Here is a 22,065-nt window from a genome sequence, read left to right as displayed (position 1 = left end):
CCTAAATAAATTATCCTGTTTTGCACAGGAAAATCCAGTGGCAAAATGGACCCAGGTGAAAGTACATCTTTTAAATTCGGATTCTTCAGTAGGGGCTTTATCTTCTCAGCTTTCTAGTTGTCTCTTCTGATGGCTTGTTATTTTATTGGCTTGCATTTGTAGTCTGTGGTTTCTACTTGTATGCTACCTTGAGCAGAAGTCTAGAGCGGCAGCAAAGGGCAAATAAATGTTGCAGATTGTGGTCTTCCTCTTGTTCCCTGCAGCATTATTGTGTGGCAAACAGGAATGCTCATCACTTTGGACACACCTTTTCCCACCTCTCCCCCACCTCAATCGTCCTTAAGCCTGCCTACTAATATGGGAGGTGATGTCACTTCCTGGGGCGTGGCAAGGAGGCATGGCCAGCTGAGATCACTTCTGGGGCTGAAGCTTGAAAAATAATTCCAGGGGCTCCTTCATGGTCAAAATGTTGAAAATGGCTGCCCTCGGCCCAGCACCCTGCCTCCCATGCGGGGTACCACAACATGCCACTGTGATGTGTGTATATCCCTGTTCCACTCCTAGCTGAACAGAAGACACCTTTGAGAATTAAGCAGATTCACAGCGCAATCCTAAGGCTACTTTCCTAGAATAAGCCCAGTGGAAATAGATTTGGGTTGGATTCTGAGTAAATCTGCTGAGGACTGCTCTCTTAGTGGACAGGGCTACAGTGGGTGAGCAGTAGGGATGTGAGTGTCCTGCACAGTGCAGGGGGTTGGACTAGATGACCAAGGAAGTTCCCTCCAGCTCTATGATTCTAGGATTCTAGGGTCTTATTAGGGTGGGTCCCTGCTGGCCACAGTGGGAAACTCTGCCAGAAACATTATTTTCTAGGGGGAAACCGTGGGGGGAAAGGTAGCATGTCAACATAAAACATTTATAAAAAAAACTTTGTTTTATTTTATCATGTACATCACTCAGTCTAATCCAACACTTAAAACCAACACTTCTAAATCAACGACTGGAAGAAATAAGCACCTTAAAACAGAAATGACAATTTAAAAAAAATTCTCTCCTTTGCTCTCTGTCTCTCTCACTCTCTGTCACTCTATCTATGTCTTTGTCTCTCTGTCTCTCTCTCTAGTGCATAATAATATACAATTATGAACAGTTTTGCAGTAACTATTTGACCCCTTCTGTTATGGAACCGTGCAATAATATTTTATTAGTGAAGTGAATCAAAAGATCGACCATATAAGAAAGGAAATAAGAAAAATCTATTGGAGTAAGAAACACCCTGATATAGTCCAAATAATAGAGCTGAAAGGAGGACTTTAAATCTAGCCAAAGAAAAGGCTTTACATAACTTTGCTACATGGAGGTGGAAGAAATACGGAGCCACGTGACCTGCTCTTGGTGCTAAATCTAGTGAGTTAGTTTTTAAAAAAAACCCTCTGATCCAGACAGCAGAGAAAGAGATTCCAAAGATAAATTCAGAATTCTTAACTTGGATTCTATACAAATTAACCAATTGAAAAATGAATACCCAGGAAGCAGCTGATAAGTATAATTAAAGGGGGCTTGAACTTGTTCTATTGCAGACTGAAATGAAGACCCGCACTGGCCGGGCTACCAGATTTCTGATTTCTAGCGAGGTACTTGGTGAAATCCGAAATCCATTCCCACTACTTCGTGAGCCTCTTCAATTAAGAAGCAAATTTTGATTGAGACAACAGCTTAGGAGGGACTCTTACCCCACTGCTTCATTAGAGCGAGCTTAATGTCCTTGTTCCTAAGCGTGTATATGACAGGGTTCAAGAATGGGGTGACCGCAGTATACAACACACATATGACACTGTCCATGGCATCTTGAGAAGCTGGTCTCAGGTAATGGAACACCACAGGGATGTAGTAGATGCCCACCAACGTCACGTGAGCCGAGCAAGTGGAGAAAGCCCGGCGACGCCCTTCGCTGCTTTTGATCCTCAAAATGGCCGCAATGATGTACACGTAGGAGGTGAGGATGAGGAGGAAACAAGTCATGGCCACAAGGCCAATGTCCACCACGGCCACCTTCTCGTTGAGTCTCGTGTCCGCACAAGCCAGCTTCAGGACTGCCGGGATGTCATAGAAGATATAGTCCACAAGGTTTTGTTGGCCAAAGGGCAATCGGAACGTGAGGGCCGTCTCCCCCATGGAGTTCAAGCAGCCTCCGGCCACCGTGCCCAAGGAGAGGATGAGGCAAGCTTTCCAGTTCATGAGGTTGCTGTAACGGAGAGGCTTACAAATCGCCAAGAAGCGGTCATACGCCATGAGGGTGTAAAGGAGACTTTCTGCACATCCCAGGAAGTGGAAAAGGAACAACTGAGATACGCATTCCCCCCATGAAATGACTTTTCCACCAGGGAAGAACCCTGCCATCACTCGGGGAATGACAACGGAAGAGAAAGCAATGTCCAGAACAGACAGATGGCCGAGGAACCAGTACATGGGCTTGTGCAACTGGGGGTTAGACACCACCACCCAGAGAATCAGTGTGTTTCCAGAAAGGGTCAAAGTGTACATTATCAAGAAGAAGAGGAACAAGGGGACCTTCACTTCTTTGGGATACTGCAACCCAGCGAGGATAAACACAGCTGGCGCTGTTTGATTCAAACATTCCATGTCTGGAACTTTTTTTCACTTCCAGGAAGAGAAAAATGGTTACTTTTGGGGTTTGAAATCACATGAATGAGAAAATAAAGGTTCTTTCCACATCTACATGACCTCCTGCAAAGATTTCTGTCCAGTCACTGAAACAATCAATCGGTGCTGATTTGGGGGAGGGAACGGAAAGTAGGATAAACATAGAATGGGACCAAGTTTGGGAAAAAGGAAATAAATCAGCCCAGAATGCTGATGGTTATTTATTAATTCAGGCAGTCGAATGCATATTGCATTTCTCATACAGACATAAACTTGTTCTAGAACTTAGGAACTGAGGAAGACTTGCACAGACCTCCAGAAAAAACACCATGATCTGAAATTATGGGATGCTGGTCTGCTTTTTCCTCCACTTATGCTTACGCTAAAGAAATCTGCAACGATGGAGCATCGGGAGACCTTATTAGCAGGCCTTTTGCATAGGATCACGAGACCGGTGATTTCCAACAGCTGGGGAAATAATCCAGAAGATGGGCAAATCATCAATTTGGGAAAACATTGTAACTGATATCAGACTCACATAACAGTCTTAGCATGATAGGGCCTTTCAAAGGCCTTTCCAGGTTTCTTGAATCGCCTTAGGAGGAGCTATATAACCAATTTCCCCGTCTTAGGACAGGTATCCAAACTCTTTTTGATCAGTTATAGGGAGACAATTACATGGGCTTGCCTGCTGCAGAATTCCTAATGGTTTTCCCTGGAAGAGTCAATAGAAACTGCTGACAGATGTTAGAAAGAAGAGCTTGGGGCAGCTAACATTAGCAAAAGCAACCAGAAGCCAATGTGATACTTGCCTAGCCCAGGAAGGCCCAATCCTGTCTGATCTGCCTAGGATTCGGATGAGAGAGTTCCAAGGATTTGGAAGGAGTTCTTCCAAGGAACACGAGGGGCGAATGTCCTTTGACTGGTTGCCCAACAATTCTCAGACCTCCTGGCTATACAACACATGCCATGCGAAAAATACATTACAAATAGCCTTCTGGTAGCATTTTATTTCACTTCCATTAATGCATCGGAGGTTTTTACCAATACCAAAAAAATACCAATAAAATAACCTGGGCTACCCCAAATGTAAATTCACCTTGACCCTACATTTACAAGAGGAGTTTTTCAGGAGGTTCTGAGATGAGGACATTCTTCTAAACGGGTTAGACTCGGAGTAAAGTCCACAGGTCTCTGTCAGTCCACAGATGTAGAGATATTTGATGGCAGACGCTATTCTGGCCCAGGACGCCCTTAAGTCAATTGATGTCTTTCTGTTCTTACTTGTTTCTCTTGCGATGTCTGGATGCCTCTGCCAGCTGAGTAGTAGAGAGAGGGACTTAGGAATGCCTCTTTGTTGGGGGTATCCCAGTCAGATGGATCCATCTAGATGAGTAACCTGCTGCAATAATAGATTAGCTAAATACCATCCACCAAATACCATCCACCATTTATAATGTTGCAGAGCCTTTGAGTCCCAAAGCTCCTCTTGCTGATTCCCCCAGAGTCCCGCGCTTAAAGTGTTTATTGTTTCATCCTTTTGTCATACTCCAAACATTGATGCAGATTGGCCAGGGATTTTGCTTTGGAGGGGGGGCATCATCTGGGCATGGAATTGGGGTCACTGTGGATGGGCAGGTAGTCGTGCGTTTCCTGCACTGTGCTAGATGACCGCAGAGACCTCTTCCAACTCTATGATTCTTCTGTTCTGTGAGTGAGATCAGGGCCCTGTGGGACGTAAAGCAGTTCCGCTGGGCCTGCAAGACAGGTTTGTTCCACCATTTCTGGTTGAGGCCCATAGCGAACCCATGCCACTAGCCTACGGTTGAGGCTCATCGAGCAACCATGCCACTGGCTCCCCATGCACATATGGACACACAGAGATGGGTGTAGACATGACATCTAGCTGCCTTTTACTCCCCCCCCCCACACACACACCTTTGAGGAAAAGTGGAATGCCCCTAGTCATTTAAAGCAGAGGTAGTCAACCTGTGGTCCTCCAGATGTCCATGGACTACAATTCCCATGAGCCTGTGCCAGCATTGGCTGGCAGGGGCTCATGGGAATTGTAGTCCATGGACATCTGGAGGACCACAGGTTGACTACCCCTGTTTTAAAGAACAGTGCTTTGAATATGTTGATTCTGATAATCTTATTATTTAATTGAATTATCTCACGATATTTTAATGGAATGTATTTCTAATGCTGTAAACCACCGTAGGCCTTTGGGGAAGGGCGGTATAGAAATTTAATAAATAAATATGATAAAGCTAGTTGCACAGTCGTCTGTACTGAAGAAATGTATCTCCCATTACAAGAAATGTGTTTTTCAAACGGTATCTTTATCATTTATGTGAAGGTCTTTTTGTTGTTGTTGCAAAAATACTTTATTTAGAAAATAATGATATTATTCCATTTAAACAAAAACAATAACAAATATAACAAATGATCAGGAAGAGACATTTAGATATGTCTGGTCAACCTGCCTTTCTCAACTTTTTTACCATTGGGAAATCCCTGAAATATTCTTCAGGCTTCACGAAACCCCAGAAATGGCACAATCATACATAATATGGATGGGAAGCATAGCTATGTACATGTCTACCCAGGGACCCTCCCCTTCCAGCCCCTATCATTGGCCATGTGGGTCAATTAAATTTTTAAGAAATTTTTAAAATATATTTAAAAGTTAATTCCCACCCATTCGGAAAGCCCTGTAGTAAACAAGAATTCCAAGCAAATTTTATACAACAGAGCATATTAATTAGCTATCAGATAAATGCTCAACTAAATACATGAACCTGACAGTTCACCCTACCTTCACCTTCTGCAACTCTATTTTCCAGTTCTTACCCTTGTATCCTCCTACCTTCTAGTACCCATTTCAACACCTTGACACAGGAGTTTTCCAAACAGAGCAGGCAACACTCCATCAAAGCCATCATGCTCCATACTGTGAACTGAAAAGGTTGTAGATTTTCGGCCCACGCTAGGGCCACAACCATGGCATCAAACCTTCATGCAGAACAAAAGTTGAGTCCAGTGGTGCCTTTCAGACCAACCAAGTTTTATTCAAGATATAAACTTTTGTGCCCAAACACACTGCTTCAGATAAGACCATGAATGCTTGCATCTTGAATGAAACTTGGTTGGTCTGAAATTTATGCAGTAAGCTCACCACACAATGTAATACATTTTAGTCCATTTACACCCTTTGGTATTGAAAGACAGCATGGGCAGACGAACTTGCCAGTGTGGCATAGTGCAGGGGTAGTCAACCTGTGGTCCTCCAGATGTTCATGGACTACAATTCCCATGGGCCCCTGCCAGCAATCGCTGGCAGGGGCTCACGGGAATTGTAGTCCATGAACATCTGGAGGACCACAGGTTGACTACCCCTGGCGTAGTGGATTAGGGTGGTGGCTTCTAATCTGGTGCGCTGGGTTTGATAACCTGCTCCTCTACATGCATCCAGCTGGGTGACCTTGGGCCAGTCACAGCCCTGATAGTGCTGTTCTCACAGAGCAGTAGGTTCTCTCAGCCCCACCTGTCTCACAGGGTGTGTGATGGAGAGAGGAAGGGAAGGTCATTGTAAGCTGCTCTTGAGAGGCCTCCGGGAAGTAAAAAGCAGGGTATCAAAACCAGCCTTCTTCCTTTACTTAGGATTCGCACTCCACAGTTTTAAGAGGACAGCCTTCATTTCTTTGTTCCTGAGCGTGTATATGGCAGGGTTCAGAAATGGGGTTATGGTGGTGTAGAACATGCTCACGACACTATCCATGTAGTCCTGAGATCCTGGCCTCATGTAATGGAAAACGACTGGCCCGTAAAAGATGATCACCAGAGTGAGGTGGGCCGTGCAAGTGGAGAAGGCCCGCCGACGCCCTTCGCTATTGTTGATCCTCAAAATGGCCAAGACGATATACACGTAGGAGGTCAGGATCAGGAAGAAGCAGGTCATGGCCACAAGCCCGACGTCCACCAAGATCACCATCTCGTTGAGGGTTTTGTCGGCGCAAGTCAGCTTCAGCAGAGCGGGATTGTCACAGAAGACGTAGTCGATATGGTTGCTCCAGCCGTAGGGCAGGCGTAAAGTGACCGTTGTCTGCAAGGTTGAGTTCAGGGAACCCGCAACCATGATGCCCAAACAGAGGACGAGACAGACCCTCCAGTGCATGATATGGCTGTAGTGGAGGGGCTTGCAGATCGCAATGAAGCGGTCGTAGGCCATCACGATGTATAGGAGACTTTCGGTGCAGCCCAAGAACTGTAAAAAAAATACCTGGCACATGCACTGGCTGAAAGAGATGATTTTCCCACCAGGAACGAATCCCGCAATCACCTTAGGAACGACAACGGAGGAGAAAGCCATATCTAGCAGGGACAAGTGGCAAAGGAACCAGTACATGGGCTTGTGCAGCTGGGCATGAGATGCCACCACCCAGACTATTAAGGAATTTCCAGAAAGAGTCAGAATATACATAAACAGAAAGAAGAGGAACAACGGCACCTTCAGTTCTTCGGGGAATGGGAAGCCGGAGAGGACAAAGGCATCAGGTGCTGTTCGATTTGGGCACTCCATCCACTGTATCTTGGAAAGATGCCCACAATTTCTTCCTGTCTCCCCAATGTAATGTAGGTTTACAAATCCTATTACATACCCGAAGATTGCAATTCCTACTTGCATATTCCGGCATTCAGATTTGGGTCATCTGTACAACTGTGCGCAAGGCAGTTTGTGAAATAGATGGCCATGCTAGCTCAGAGTTCCCCCAGAATTCAACATGCACTTAAAAGGGACTTGCTGACAAATAAAATAAAGCTGGGGAAGACTGTGTCTAAAGTAGAAGGATGAGGTCCTGAGAGTACTTGAATTACTGAGCAATGAGACTTTCTCACATAGTCAAGAATAGACTCTGCTAGAACCCTTTCCCCTACAGCAAGAGAATCCCTGTTTTGTTCTCATGTACTGAACATTCTCAAAAGAAAAAGACAGTGCCCAAAGTTTTAAGGCTCCCACTCCCTTACTTACATTTGGCGTTTTGTTGACCACTAATGACTGGGAATAGAACTCAGAAATTCGGATTTCTGGGGACTTTAGAATTCTGCAAGAGGATCCAGATGTTGTCCAGCAGAGTGCTAAAACCTGCATTTTACTCCCATCGTTTTTTTTGGCATGCCCCTTTAAAGACTACTTTTGAAAGAATACCTTTGGAAAGAGTTTCATAACCTATCTCAAGCTTAGACAGTACAAGTGCTTACTTGTTACTTGTTGACTTCTTAACATGGAAATGTTTTAATCAATCCAAGATATTAATCAATGAAAAATCTGACTTTTCACTGTTGAATGTGAGTTATGCTACTGCAAACGTGCCTTCCCCAGGCTCCAAGTCTGAAAGCGAAGCACCTTGGATAGTGAAGATTTCCTTCTAGAATGGTAACCATGCCCTCTGTGCCCCCCTTCCAAGAGAACAAAGAATCCTGTGGCTTCTTGAAGACTCTCATATTATGGCAAATGGACCAGGGTCTGCTGGGCCAAATTCTTTTCTTGTTTCTTCTGCTGTTTCATTTCTGTGATCTTCAGTCGAGATGCTGCTTCACCCGTTCAAATCCATGCCTTCCAGATGTTTCAGCAAGACGATGATAATTTTGCTTATTATAAGTATTATAAGCTATTAACTCTTTTGCCTGGACAGAAGGATGCATCTAGATGGAGGTTCTTCTTCAGTTCAGGTGCACCCACAGGTAGGGATAACATGTTGGAACACAGGCTACTTTCACCTAAGTCTTAAATTATATCATCATCTTCATGTCCCAAGTTTCCATTTGACTCTTCCTCCCATGTGTCTGACAGTCATGTTCCTATTGAGAATTAAGATGCTTCGTCTAATTCCACCGAGGGTTATTAAATGAGTTATTCGGAGGAGGTATATCTTAATTTTGTTTGGTAGGGTCAAAATTTATATTTTTGTATGAATCAACTCCTGCAGTGATTCTCAAACTTTTTTTTTAAGTAGTCCCTCTTTATGCTTGCCAACTTCCAGTTGGGGCCTGGAGACCTCCTGGAGACCTCCAGAGATCAGCTCCCCAGAGTAAATGGCAGCTATGGAGGGTGAATTTGATGGCATAATATCTGGCTAAACTTTCCTGAGTCCCCCCTCCCTAAGTACCACTCCCGGACCTCTAGCAATTTCCCATCCCGGAGTTGGAAAACCCCCTACTTTTAGCTAAACTTTTTTCAGGACCCCCTTGCAGAGTAACTCCATTTCCTGTTCCACACTCACCAACCAAAAACAAGGACTCTCACATCCATTAATAGTGGACAACTTTGTATTTTATGTTTATTATATTTATATTTATTTATTCTTTCGATTTGTATACCACCCCTCAGTATGATGTCTCAGGGCGGGGTACGTAGATCCAGTGAAATATAAATATATAAGTATAGTGTTCTTGAGTGGCAGGCTGTATTCCATGGCTATTTTATTTATTCATTTACATCGGGATTTTTATACCACGCCCTCGTGAAAGATCACCTTGGGGCAATCGACAATAAAGTCACAAACATGCACAGGATCAATAAAAGTTAAAACATTAAAAACAATGATTGCAATTCTGATTTCTGTCTAAAATGGAACGATGTCTAAAGTGGAACCAGCTGGAACGTAACACAACTAAAATAAGCAGTGCAAGATCAAAAATTGTGGCGACAGTTGAGCCACAGGATCACAAAGAGTCAAACTAGACTGAATGGTTAACCCCGTCCTCATTATTCACTCAGGATTCCCAACCCGCAGTTTTGACAGACTGGCCTTCATCTCTTTATTCCTGAATGTGTAAATGACAGGATTCAGAAATGGGGTTATGGTGGTGTAGAACATGCTCACCACACCGTCCACAGAGTCCTGAGACGCTGGCCTCAGGTAATGGAAGACGACGGGCACATAATAGATCACTACCACAGTGATGTGGGCCGTGCAAGTGGAGAAGGCCCGGTGACGCCCTTCGCTGCTGCTGATCCTCAAAATGGCGGAGACGATGTAGACATAGGAGGTCAGGATCAGGATGAAGCAGGTCATGGCCACCAGACCGACGTCCACCAAGATGACCATCTCATTGAGAGTTGTGTCTGCACAAGCCAACTTCAGCAGGGCAGGGATGTCGCAAAAGACATAGTCAATCTGGTTGCTCCACCCATAGGGCAGCTGAAAGGTGAGGGTCGTCTCTAACACCGAGTTCAGGCAGCCTCCCATCATGGTGCCCAAAGAGAGGATGAGGCAGACTCTCCAGCGCATGATACGGCTGTAATGGAGGGGCTTGCAGATCGCAATGAAGCGGTCGTAGGCCATCACGGTGTAGAGGAGACTTTCGGTGCATCCGAGGAAATGCAAGAAGAAGACCTGACACATGCATTCCCCGAAAGAGATGGCTTTCCCACCAGGGAAGAACCCCACAATCACTCTGGGGACCACAATGGAAGAGAAAGCCATGTCCAGGATGGACAAATGGCAGAGGAACCAGTACATGGGCTTGTGCAGCTGGACATTGGATGCCACTACCCAGACTATCAAGGAATTTCCACAGAGAGTCAGGATGTACATCAGCAAGAAGAAGAGCAACAGTGGCACCTTCAGCTCTTCAGGGAACGGGAATCCAGAGATGATGAATACAGCCGGCGCTGTTTGATTGGGACACTCCATTAGAAGAACATTTATCTCGGGGTCATTGAAGCAGGGTCTTTTTTTGTTTCTTTCCCAAAGCAAGGATAGGATTAGAGTTCCTGCCCTAATGTCCCTTCACATCAAAGCAGGCTCTCTATCTGTCTGTCTATCATCATCCTCATCATCCTCATTTCAATTTACTTCCGGAACCGCCTCATGGTGGGGTACTATTGTCCATAATAAAACCCCAATAAAACCCCATTAAAACACACTATGACATAAAAATCATATAACAAGATATCAAAAATCCCAAGGAACACAGTGTTGTAACCCAACCTCCAATCTCCCCGACAATATCTAATAGAGGAAGTGGGAAGAGGGTCACAGATGGCATCAACATAAACGGTCATCGCTTAATAACACACAAGAAGCTACTACGCCTTTCTTGTTACTTGCTGGTTTCCTATCTCTGCAGTTTGTTCCACCTAAAAATGTCTCAAGGTTATTCTGACGGAATAGCGGGCCCGATAATGTAAGTCCAGCTTCTGCAAATACATATTCCTTGGCCTTAGCATCCTCCTGAGCACAGGTGATGGTGTAGCCAAGATTTCCTTCTGGAAGGGTGCCAACGGTCAGGCTGCAATGAAAACAGCAGAGTCTTGGGGCTTCTTAAAGATAGTTACATATCATGGCACGTAAAGCAGTGCCTACTTGATCAAAGTCTTTCCCATCTCTTCTTACCAGATTCGCCAGCTGCTTGCTTTCTTCTTTGACCGCCAACACGGTGTAGTGGTTAAACAGTATTGGACTCTAATCTGGAGAACCGGGTTTGATTCTCCTCTCTTCCACTTGCAGCCAGCTGGGTGACCTTGGACCAGTCACAGTTCTCTTAGAATTATTCTTGCAGAGTAATTCTCTTAGCACGTTCTCAGCCACACCTACCTTCCAGGGTGTCTGTTGTGGGGAGAGGAAGGGAAAGGTGCTTGTAAGGTGCTTCGGGACTCTTTCGGGCAGTGATAGTGGGGTAAAAACAACAACACACTAGCTCTTCTACCTTCTGTAGTCTTCGCTTTATCCTTTTAAGTCCATCTCTTCCAACTGGTTCCATCTTTGTGCAATGCAATTCCTTCCATTGTTGTGTCTGTTAAGAAGGGGAGTTTTGTAAATAGAAGATTGTTTTGCTCATATATCTAGACAAGAGGCCATCTTTGATTCAGGTTCACCTGCTGCTAGGAACTATTGTGCCGGATGAATGTTCTCCGCCAGCAAGAACATGTTCTCCGTTCTTGTATGTCTTTATACAGTTTCATCATCTGTGAGTCAGAAGCTTCCACGATGCTTCCCCAAAGTCTTGCAGAGATGTCCACTGGTGGCAATTAAGATGTTTATGATGAACCTTGTCCTACTAATTCCAGTGAGTGTTGTTAAGTAACACTGTTTGGGGGAATGATAGATTTCCATATAGAGGAAAAAAAGACACTGAATGACTAGTTACAACCTTCTGTAAGCTCTCCGGGGTTGGCAAAATCACCCAGCCAGTGATTTCAGTAACTGGCATGAAAATCATCTCATATATCTTGTGAAGGTTCATGTAGCCAAGTCTAAAGAAAACTCCAAAGAGAGCCAAAACCCAGCCTGAAAGCCATGCTGGGGACCCAAGGGTTCAGCCAACAAAAAATAGAATAACACACAACAAAAATAGACTAATAAATAGTTGTGTTTCATTCTATTTTTGTAATATTTTATTCTATTTCTGTTTGCTCAACCCTCAGGTTCCTGGCTTGGTGTCCAGGTTGAGTTTTTGATCCCTTTTGGGTTTTTTTGTGTGCACAATTAGGACTGAAAACTACCTACAAAGAGAACATTACAAGCTTAAATTCAAGTTTCCAGCAACCCAGAGGATGTTGCAGGTCAGATTATGGAGAATCACATGTGATTATACAAATTACATTAAAGGACCAAATGCGTTTTGATCCCGAGGGTCTTCTTTGGTGGTCACAATTATAGTACACATGCATAAAGTATTCCAACATAGAATACCTTTTTTAAGGCCAGGCGGGTAGTATATGCAACAGAAAACTAGAGCCACAAATAATAGAGCCCCCCTCTCCCCTGGTCCCATTTCTTATCAGAAGTAGGTCTATCTTGATATTTCCCAGGACTTTCGGCTGCAGTAGGGTTGCAAATCCCCTTGGTTAATTCTTGCTAAAAAAAGGAATGTCTACTTTAGCTCATAGTGTTAGGACCTGCTACAATTGGCATATCTCACTCTGGCTAGAAAACCAATGCCCAGTGGTTACCAAGGCAAAGGCTCTGAGGATCACCATCACATCAAAATGCCGGTATTCACCACTAGAAGTGCAAAGTTGGACAGGATGGGGCGGACGATATCAAAGGCTTCTGGGTATCTAGCAGCCAGCTTGGTGTTGTGGTTAAGAGCTGCGGCTTCCCATCTGGTGAGCTGGGTTTTATTCTCCGCTCCTCCGCATACAGCCAGCTGGGTGACCTTGGGCTTGTCACAGACCTGATAGTGCTGTTCTCAAAGAGCCGTAATATCAGGGCTCTCTCAGCCCCACCTAACTCACAAGGTGTCTTTTGAGGGGAGAGGAAGGGAAGGAAATTGTAAGCTGCTTTGAGACTTTGTCAGGGAGTAAAAAGCGAGATATGAAACCAATTTCTTCTTCTTCTTCTTCTTCTTCTTCTTCTTCTTCTTCTTCTTCTTCTTCTTCTTCTTCTTCTTCTTCTTCTTCTTCTTCTTCTTCTTCTTCTTCTTCTTCTTCTTCTTCTTCTTCTTCTTCTTCTTCTTGGAAACATGAGAATCCAGTGGAGGAAATTTTGTATCATTCTTGAGCAACCAAGGATAGGTCTTTGGATAGTTCCTAGTAAGTGTCCATTCCAGGTTTTGGGGGGCTGCCAGATGTTGTCCAGGGCCCCCTTTTGCCCACAACCAGCCTTCCCATGACTCCCTTTCTACCCTCCCACCTGCACATCCCTCCACCTCCTCCCAGTGCAAACCATTCCTCCATCTGTGCTCACAGCCAAATTATGCCAGTTCCCCAACTGCACAGGCCTTACAGGAATAACAAGCTAATACGGTTATCTTGACACATTTGTTTCCTATTCCCCCCAGGGTTGAACCCAAATATATGATAACCTTTTAAACTTAGCTTGTTATTCCCGTGAGGCCCTTGAATCTGTTGAACATCTTCCTTATGCTACATACTAATTTACGGCTCACGCTTTGCCTATAGATGTGGACTTGTAAGTGCTGTTTCAGTGTGTCTAAGGAAGCAGGCAGGCACATGAAAGCTCACACCTTGAATAAAACTCTGTGGATCTTGAAGATCCCACCAGATTCAAACTATGTCCTGCTGCTTCAGAGCAACATGGAGACTGACTGGAGTCTTGTAATGCTCCTGATTCCAGCCAATGACTAAAGTGGCATACAAATGTATGCTAATATTCTGGGGAAAATATAGCAATATTAACATGTTTAAAATACTATTTCACATGGTATTCTTTTGCTGATTATCCCGGCAAAAACTGAAACCCAGCAATTGTTTCCTAATGCCCATGGATTCATTAGAGAACACGACAAGCCCCTCCCACCCACCCCCTTGGGCCACTGATCACTTATAAAACAAATTAGCAACAAAGCACACCAACAGGTGATGTGTGCTCCACAGGACCAGTAAGTTATATAAGCGTGATCTTTTAGAACACAGTTCCAGGGACTGTTTGCTCCCGATGCAACCACAAAAACATTTCTTTGGCAGTATCTTTCAAAGCTTTGACCCTGTTGACTTCTGCAAAGGCAAAACTATTCTAAGTGAGATACGGGCTTTGTTTGTGTGTGTGTGTGTGGGGGGGGGGTAAGTGAAGTGTGATAGAATCATAGAATCGTATTTTACCGTGTATAAGCTTTCGTGTGCACGCACAGTCCTTCAGAAGATTGCCTCAACTGGCTGGCTGTCACCCGTAGATATTTTTGCATTGGTGTTTATTAATTTTGTCCGTGTGGCTGGGGGAATAATGTAATTTATTTTTGACTCTGAGCTACCTTGACAGCATACTTCCAAGGTGATATCCGACACAAAACACAGGTTGGACCTGGGGCAAAACTTCCTGCTGTGCTAGAGCTCTTGAACAAGCAGAGATGCTGAGAAAAGAGCACTGAATCTGCTTGTTCGTTGTCACTCTTACTACATCCCATCTTGCATGTCGTGTGCGGTACGATCTTGTGCAACCAATTACTGGCCACTATATAGGAAAGAAAGTGCTAAGTCCGTTTTACATCACTGGATTCCAGCAATAATACCCCACATTTGAACAGAACGTACTTAGATACCATCTTCGGGAAGCATTTCCCTTACTCTGATGAATATTCATGTGCCATATTGCATCGTTCCAGAAGGGATTTCCAGGATTACAGTGGGAAGTAAGACTGACAGCAACGTCTATTGAGTTAAATATTTTAATCTTCTGGTTCCTGGAAAGAATGAAGGAGAAATCATTCTCTGCTCATGAAACTCCTTCTGCACATACCTGGGTGTCAGACTGCCATCAACTTTCTTCAATACTCTCCTTCTCTTCTGTTCCGTACAGAGCATCTGAAGAGAGAGCTGACCGCAGGGATGCCAGGTTTCGCTACTCATCGGAGCTGTAGGCCTCAGGTGAAAATTATTTTATGTGCCAAGGCTTGGGCTAGCATGAGATTGCTATGCTGCTTTTTAAAAATTGATTTACCTGTTGCTTCTGCTGTTTGGGTTGCAGCCTTTTGCAAAATTGGACTTTAGTCCACACACTTTTATCATGTTTTCTCTTGTCGTATAGCATAACCATGTTCCAATTCTCCTTCTCTGGATTAGGCGCAAGACCGTGAGCTCGTAAGATGTGGAATACCGTAAAAGATGAAAGAACCTAACCTCACTGCTGAGATTCAGTTTACTCTCCTGGGGTTTTCTGAAGTTCTGGAGCTTCGGATCCTCTTTTTCGTGGTCTTCCTGGTCATTTACATGTTGACGCTTCTTGGCAACTTCTTCATAGTCCTCACGGTCCTTTCCAGCCCGCCGCTCCATTCTCCCATGTACTATTTCCTTTGCGAGCTGTCCCTCCTGGACATGTTGTATTCCAGCACCACGGTGCCCAAGATGCTGACGGACTTCCTCACTGGCTCGAAAGCCATTTCCTATAAGAGCTGCATAGCTCAGCTCTACGCCTTCCATTTCTTTGGTGGCACCGAGTGTTTCCTGCTCACTGTCATGGCCTATGACCGCTATGTGGCCATCTGTGACCCCCTCCACTACGCCAGGATCATGAGCAAGGTGGCTTGCGCCAAGCTGGTGGCTGGAACATGTTTGGTGGGTGTGCTCCATTCCACTCTCCAAACTACGCTCACGTTCCGCCTCCCTTACTGTGGCCCCTACCAACTTGACCACTACTTCTGCGACGTTCCACCTTTGCTCAACGTGGCCTGTGCAGACACCGCTCTCAATGAAACCGTCGTCATGGTGAACATCGGCCTCGTGGCCTTGAGCAGCTTCGCGTTGATCCTGGGCTCCTACCTCCGCATATTCACCACCGTTCTCAAGATGCGCTCTGAAGACGGGAAGAAGAAGGCCTTTTCCACCTGTGCCTCTCACCTCACGGTGGTCGTCCTCCTCTACGGCCCCTGCATACTGATTTACATGCAGCCAGCCACCTGCCACCCAGTCTTGAAGTGCGTGTCAGTTTTTTACACCTCCATAACGCCCGTCCTGAACCCCGTTATTTATGCCTTGAGGAACGAAGACATCAAGAAGGCCATGAGGAAACTGATATTCAACAAGGTCTTGTCGTGAAAGTTGGCAGGGCGGGAACTTTGAGAGACATAACAGCCACAGCCAGGATACGTTAAAACTGTCCCTTTGCATTCGTTCGGGTGATGAAATTGTGCTCCTAAATCTCGGGCGGTGTCTACTGATGACCACATTAGCCTCCACTGCAGCATTCACTGGTATTGCGTTTAGTTATGCGCAATGATTTTTTGTGGCAGCTGTATTATGTCTATAGGCTGGGAGGCAACACTTCGAACGAATGACGTTTATGAGGTCACAGTGGTGGTGGATAAGTGGTTTTCATGTTGTTATCTCAATTCAAGGCACTGGTGTTGGTCTTTAAAGCCCTGGAACATAATTTAAGGATCACCTCCTGCTGTATGAATGTTCCCCTACACTCTGGTCCTCTTGGGTTGCCCCTGCCTCTGAAGACAGATGGGTGCAACCTGAGAAAGGGCCTTTCTGGTCATGGCCCCGGGATTTTGGAAATCTCTCCCCAGGGAGACCATCTGTCTCCCTTTGCTGGTGCCTTCTGCCAATGGGTGGAGGTTTTTAGGCCTATCCCCAGTCACTGTGACTAGCCTGCCTCCCGGTGTCTGCTCATGTGGTGCTGAAGAAATGATGGTATCATTTTAAATGTATTTTTACCTGTTCAAAAGTTGTAGTGTTTTTTAAAATGTTCATGACCTTGTAGACCCTGAAAAGCAGAAGAAATATGTTTTAAATTAAGGAATCTCTTCATTTCCTCAGTCAGCAGCAATAGTAGAAGAGTTGGATTTTATACCCCGCTTTTCACTATCCAAAAAGCGGCTTACAATCGCCTTATCCTTCCTCTCCCCACAACAGACAACCTGTGAGGGAGGTGGGGCTAAGAAAGCTCTGAGAGAACTGCTCTGCTAGAACAGCTCTAAGAGACCAACGACTGGCCGAAGGTCACCCAGGTGGCTGCATGTGGAGGAGTGGGAAATCAAATCCAGTTGTCCAGGATATAGTCCACCCCTCTTAATCACTACACCACACTGTCTAGGCTATAATAGGAAGTTTAACAAAGTTTGGGCCATCATATCTATCTATCTATCTATCTATCTATCTATCTATCTATCTATCTATCTATCTATCTATCTATCTATCTATCTATCTATCTATCTATCTATCTATCTATCTATCTATCTATCTATCTATCTGCCGCCCTCCCCGGAGGCTCAGCGTGGTTTACATAAAGTGTATAAACAATCCATAACATATAAATAACCATAACATCAATACTACTAACTGATAATTGTAACAGTGCAAACACTGCAAACAGGTCCAGGAGCAGAGTGCATTGATGGATTTCTGGGAGGGAGGGAGGGAGGGAGGGAGGGATTGGGGCCCTTCAGATGTTCTTGGTTATGCCTGGTCTCAACCCAATGCCTGGCGGAAGAGCTCCCTTTTGCAGGCCCTGCGGAACTGTTTTAGCTCCGGCAGGGCCCTGATCTCCTCTGGGAGCTCATTCCACCAGGTGGGGGCCAGGATGGAGAATCAAGGGGAGAAATGGTGCTTAAACTGGGACTGTCTGCTCTGTAATCTCCATGGTACTGGAGAAGCCACATCTGGGCAAAGTTCTTTTCATCCCTGCCATCCAAACTATGCTTGTTCCAGTGTAGTGCCGTGGTTATAGTGGGGGAAACCTGGCTTGGAATCCCCACCTACCTGTTTAGTTCATGGGGTGTTCTGAAAACCATCACACCCTCTCTTACCCATGTTGGAACAAGCAGGATCTTTAGAGCACACGATTCAGTCGCATGTGAAGGAAATCCTACAGGAGATACCAGAGGAGAGGTGTATTTGGCATAGTTAAAATAGGAACTTTCTAGTATGTCTCAAATAATCCCCTCCAGCTGGCTCAGTTAGAGACTTTGTGCTCCTTTGAGTACCTTTCCACTCTGCCTGCCTTCAAATGAAGAACAACAGTTAGGCCATTCAACTCCCTCTCCTCTCTCTTACTATACAGTTTTTTCTCTTCTCAATAAAACTATTTTATTCTTTGACACAGCTTGGTGCTCTGCCTCTCTTTGCATGCTTAAACTCTGCCAACAACCGTCCTATGTTTCAGGGGAGTCGCGGTGCAAACAAAACGGAGGACCGGAAATCCTGTATGCTGCCGTCAGCTCCACTTTTTCTCTGATCCAGAACACGTACAAAAATTAATTATAGGCACATGCGGATGAAGCAACACGATCACTGACGCTGGCGGGAAGTGCTGATAATGTAGGTGTAGCTCAAGATGAGTGTCCATGTAAGTCTGTCTGTAGCAGGGGGGAAAAGCACAACCAGGACTGCGACTAGCCCAAGGTCACCCAGCTGGCTGCATGTGGAGGAGCAGGGAATCAAACCCGGCTCGCTAGATTAGAAGCCACCACTCTTAACCACGACACCAAGCTGTGTCTCTGGAGGAGATTATTTGAAAACCATCCGGAAGTTTCTATGCTAACTTTGATGCCCCCTACAGGACATTCCCCATATTCTGTTCAATCATGCACACTGCAGCAGCTCTTGCACATCCCAGCTCTCCCAGAATCTTTTCTTTCTGTCAACCGTTCTCTTTATTTAAAGAAATAAAACTATTTGTGTCCCTGCTTCTCTTCCTTTTTTAAACAACTCTCGTTGGAATTTGTAAACAGGAGACCTCATTAATTATTTTAAGGCAAAAAACAAACGAAATCTCACTGCCACCTGGGGAGTGATCTGGAGGGAAAGAGGTTCACAAAATGATGCATGATGAAGGCGTGTTTCGGTAACATAAATACTCAGCTTCAGCCAACCGGGAGAGCGGTCACAGCCCTGGGATGCCTGAGTGAAGCACACCCTACAAAGGAAGGATTTGTATTTTCCCAGCTTCTGGAGGGGCTTTATCTGCCTTCTGATCCAATACTGTTATATATTCACTGGAATTTGCAATTCTGGCTTCTTTGACATTCATTTAATGAGGCAAGATGGGAATGGCTTGGTATACTTCCATCAACTCAGCTTCAGGTGGGTATCTCCCTGCCCACGCAGCCAGCTGGGTGACCTTGGGCATGTCACAGCCCTGATAGTGATATTCAGACCAAGCAGTCCTATCAGAAGCTCCCTCAGCCTCACCCACCCCACAGGGTGTCCTGTTGTGGGGAGAGGAATGGGAAGGTGACTGTTAGCTGCTTTGAGACTCCTTCGGGTAGGGCAAAGCGGCATATAAGAACCAACTCTTCTTCTTCTTCTTCAGTCATCTCAGGGCTCTCTCAGCCTCCCCTCCCTCACAGGGTGTCTTTGGGAAGGCAATTGTAAGCTGCTTTGTGACTTCTTTAACGTTTAATGTGATTGTTCTGTTATGTTCTATGTGAACTGCCCTGAGTCTTAAGCGAGGGAAGTGTACAAATGTAATAAAATAAATAAATAAATAAAAGCGGAGTATAAAAACCAACTCTTCTTCTTCTTCTTCTTCTTCTTCTTCTTCTTCTGAAGGCAGACTAATTCTCCACCTAGCGCAACACCTGTCTACACTGGCCAAAGACAACTCCCCAGAGTTAGCTCTGTGAGATCCTTTCTCTAGCTGAAGCTTCCAGAGATTACACGAATAATAATTTTCTGATTGTCTTCCCTGGTGTAGTAGTTAAGGGAGGTGGACTCTTACGTGGAGGGTTTAAACTATGAAGATTTAAACCAGCTACTGTTTCATTTATAATACATATGTTTTTTCCCCCCCTCTTAGAAACCGCATAAGAGATTGTGCATGATTTTATCTCGAGGAGAACAGTCGATGCGGCATGTGACTATCTTCTGCCTTGTCATCGTTGATGTTATCCAGGTGACCTGCCCTTTTGCTGGCACAGCCAGGTGTGCTCAAATGGAGAGCGGAAACCGAACGGAAACGTACCACTTCGTCATAGTGGGATTCCCGTACCCCCTTCAGCTGGGAGCCCCACTGTTCTTCTTCTTCTTGCTCATCTACCTGATGACAGTCTTGGGAAACCTCCTCATCCTCTTGGCGGTGGTATCCGAGCCCCAGCTGCACCGACCCATGTACTGGTTCCTTTGCCACCTCTCCTTCTTGGACATGACCGTCTCCTCGGTGGTCGTCCCCAAGGTGATTGCTGGATTCGTAAAGGGCGGTGGAGTCATCTCCCTCGGTGGGTGCGTGGCCCAACTCTTCTTCTTCCACTTCCTGGGCTGCACGGAATGCTTCCTGTACACCGTCATGGCCTACGACCGCTTCCTGGCCATCTGCAGGCCCCTCCATTACGGCACCCTCATGAGCCGGAAAGCCTGCTTGTGCCTCTCCTTTGGGACGTGGTTTGGGGGCTCGCTGCACTCCATGATCCAGACCAGCCTGACCTTTCACTTGCCCTATGGCTGCGGGACCCGGGTGGGTTATATTTTCTGCGACATCCCAGCCGTGTTGAAACTGGCCTGCGCTGATACATCCTTCAATGAGATGGTGACCTTTGTAGACATTGGATTCTTAGCCGTGACCTGCTTCTTTCTCATCCTCACTTCCTACGTGTATATCATCTCGGCCATCCTGAGGATCCGGAGCGCTGAGGGCCGACACCGGGCTTTCTCCACGTGTGCTGCCCATATCACTGTGGTGGTGACGTACTACGTCCCTTTGGTGTTCATCTACCTAAGGCCGTCTTCTCAGGACCCTCTGGATGGTGTGGTGGCTGTCTTTTACACCACCGTGACTCCCCTCCTGAATCCCATCATATACACACTGAGGAACAAAGAGATGAAGCATGCCTTGAAGAAGTTATGGGTAAGAAAGACCTCTGTGCTAGTAGAATAATTTCACAAGATAGCGGAAAGGATTTCCATGCCCACTTCCTCAGGAGGTGGTGGGTTCTCCATCTTTGGAGGTTTTTAAGCAGAGGCTGGAGAGCCATCTGACGGAGAGGCTGATTCTGTGAAGGCTCAAGGGGGTGGCAGGTGACAGTGGATGAGCGAGAGGGTTGTGAGTGTCCTGCACAGTGCAGGGGGTTGGACTAGATGACCCAGGAGGTCCCTTCCAATTCTACAAGCTATGATTGGGTGTCATTTACCACCTGATGGTTTTGAGGCATCGTAGAAACCTTTACATACATATATCAATAAACGTACACAAATCCACCTCCCGTCTTTGTCTTTTCTTTCAAATGTCCTAGCAGTTTTGTTCCCTCTGCCCAACCTGTTTATTCACCAAGGGCCTCGATCTTTTTCTCTTGGTTCTCCGCGTCAAACTGCAGCATGCCGATAAAAATAGGTGTGCTAACTGAAAGCGTCTAAAATAAATGAAGGTAAATTCTGTTGGAATGTGTAAGATCAGCAGTTTGCAGAATTGAACAGAATATAAAGGGTGTCTTGCAGGGGGCATCAGAGGCATATATATTTAGCATAGTTAGATCAGGAACTTCCTGATATTTTTCAGATAGTCTCTGAAAATAGTCCTGATTGGGTCATTGACAGACTTCCTGGTCCTCTGAGCATACTTCCTCCCTGCATGCTTTCCGAATGAACAGAACAGAAGAATGAATGCAGAACAGCAGAACAGTTAGTTAGTTAGGTCCCTCTCCCCTCTCTCTCTATGCAAAGTTATCTCTCTTCATAATAAAACTGAATGGGGAGGGAGGGGAAGGGGCTATTTTTCTCTCCCACCACCGGTTGTTGTGAGGGGATCTTTATGGGGTTTTATTGTGTTTTACTAGTTTTTATTCTGTGAACCGCTGCGAGTCTATGTGAAAAACGGCATTATATAAATCAAATAATAAACAAATAAATAAGTATTTTTAAGAATCCTAGTGCTTTACTCCTCTCTCCCGTAATTAAACTCTGCCAGCAAGTTCTACTACATTCCCTATGCAAATAAAAGAGATCACCAAGTAATCCTTGGGTGGGTTGTGTACAAGCCGCTCTAAATGAAAATGTGCTCC

General features: G+C 45.3%; 5 protein-coding genes across 5 annotated transcripts; 2 read left to right on the top strand and 3 right to left on the bottom strand.

Annotated features, from left to right (window-relative positions):
* Positions 1-1,716: 1,716 nt before the first annotated feature.
* Positions 1,717-2,643, bottom strand: LOC143825874 (olfactory receptor 10G6-like). Its single transcript, XM_077314261.1, has one exon. It carries the CDS (start codon positions 2,641-2,643, stop codon positions 1,717-1,719), a length of 927 nt encoding a protein of 308 aa, XP_077170376.1.
* Positions 2,644-6,319: 3,676 nt separating this feature from the next.
* On the bottom strand, positions 6,320-7,246 carry LOC143826561 (olfactory receptor 10G6-like). The gene has a single exon (XM_077315397.1). It carries the CDS (start codon positions 7,244-7,246, stop codon positions 6,320-6,322), a length of 927 nt encoding a protein of 308 aa, XP_077171512.1.
* Positions 7,247-9,437: 2,191 nt separating this feature from the next.
* LOC143825870 (olfactory receptor 10G6-like) lies at positions 9,438-10,364 on the bottom strand. The gene has a single exon (XM_077314256.1). It carries the CDS (start codon positions 10,362-10,364, stop codon positions 9,438-9,440), a length of 927 nt encoding a protein of 308 aa, XP_077170371.1.
* Positions 10,365-15,235: 4,871 nt separating this feature from the next.
* On the top strand, positions 15,236-16,165 carry LOC143826560 (olfactory receptor 10G4-like). Its single transcript, XM_077315395.1, has one exon. The coding sequence runs from the start codon at positions 15,236-15,238 to the stop codon at positions 16,163-16,165; it is 930 nt and encodes a 309-aa protein (XP_077171510.1).
* A 3,841-nt stretch (positions 16,166-20,006) lies between these two features.
* LOC143825131 (olfactory receptor 10G6-like) lies at positions 20,007-21,113 on the top strand. The gene has a single exon (XM_077313155.1). The coding sequence runs from the start codon at positions 20,007-20,009 to the stop codon at positions 20,943-20,945; it is 939 nt and encodes a 312-aa protein (XP_077169270.1). The 3' UTR covers positions 20,946-21,113.
* Positions 21,114-22,065: the final 952 nt, after the last annotated feature.

This window comes from Paroedura picta, chromosome 16 (genome assembly GCF_049243985.1).
Source record: "Paroedura picta isolate Pp20150507F chromosome 16, Ppicta_v3.0, whole genome shotgun sequence".
NCBI lineage: Eukaryota > Metazoa > Chordata > Lepidosauria > Squamata > Gekkonidae > Paroedura > Paroedura picta.
The sequence above is the reverse complement of the archived record's forward strand: the minus strand, read 5'-3'. Positions and strand labels throughout refer to the sequence as shown.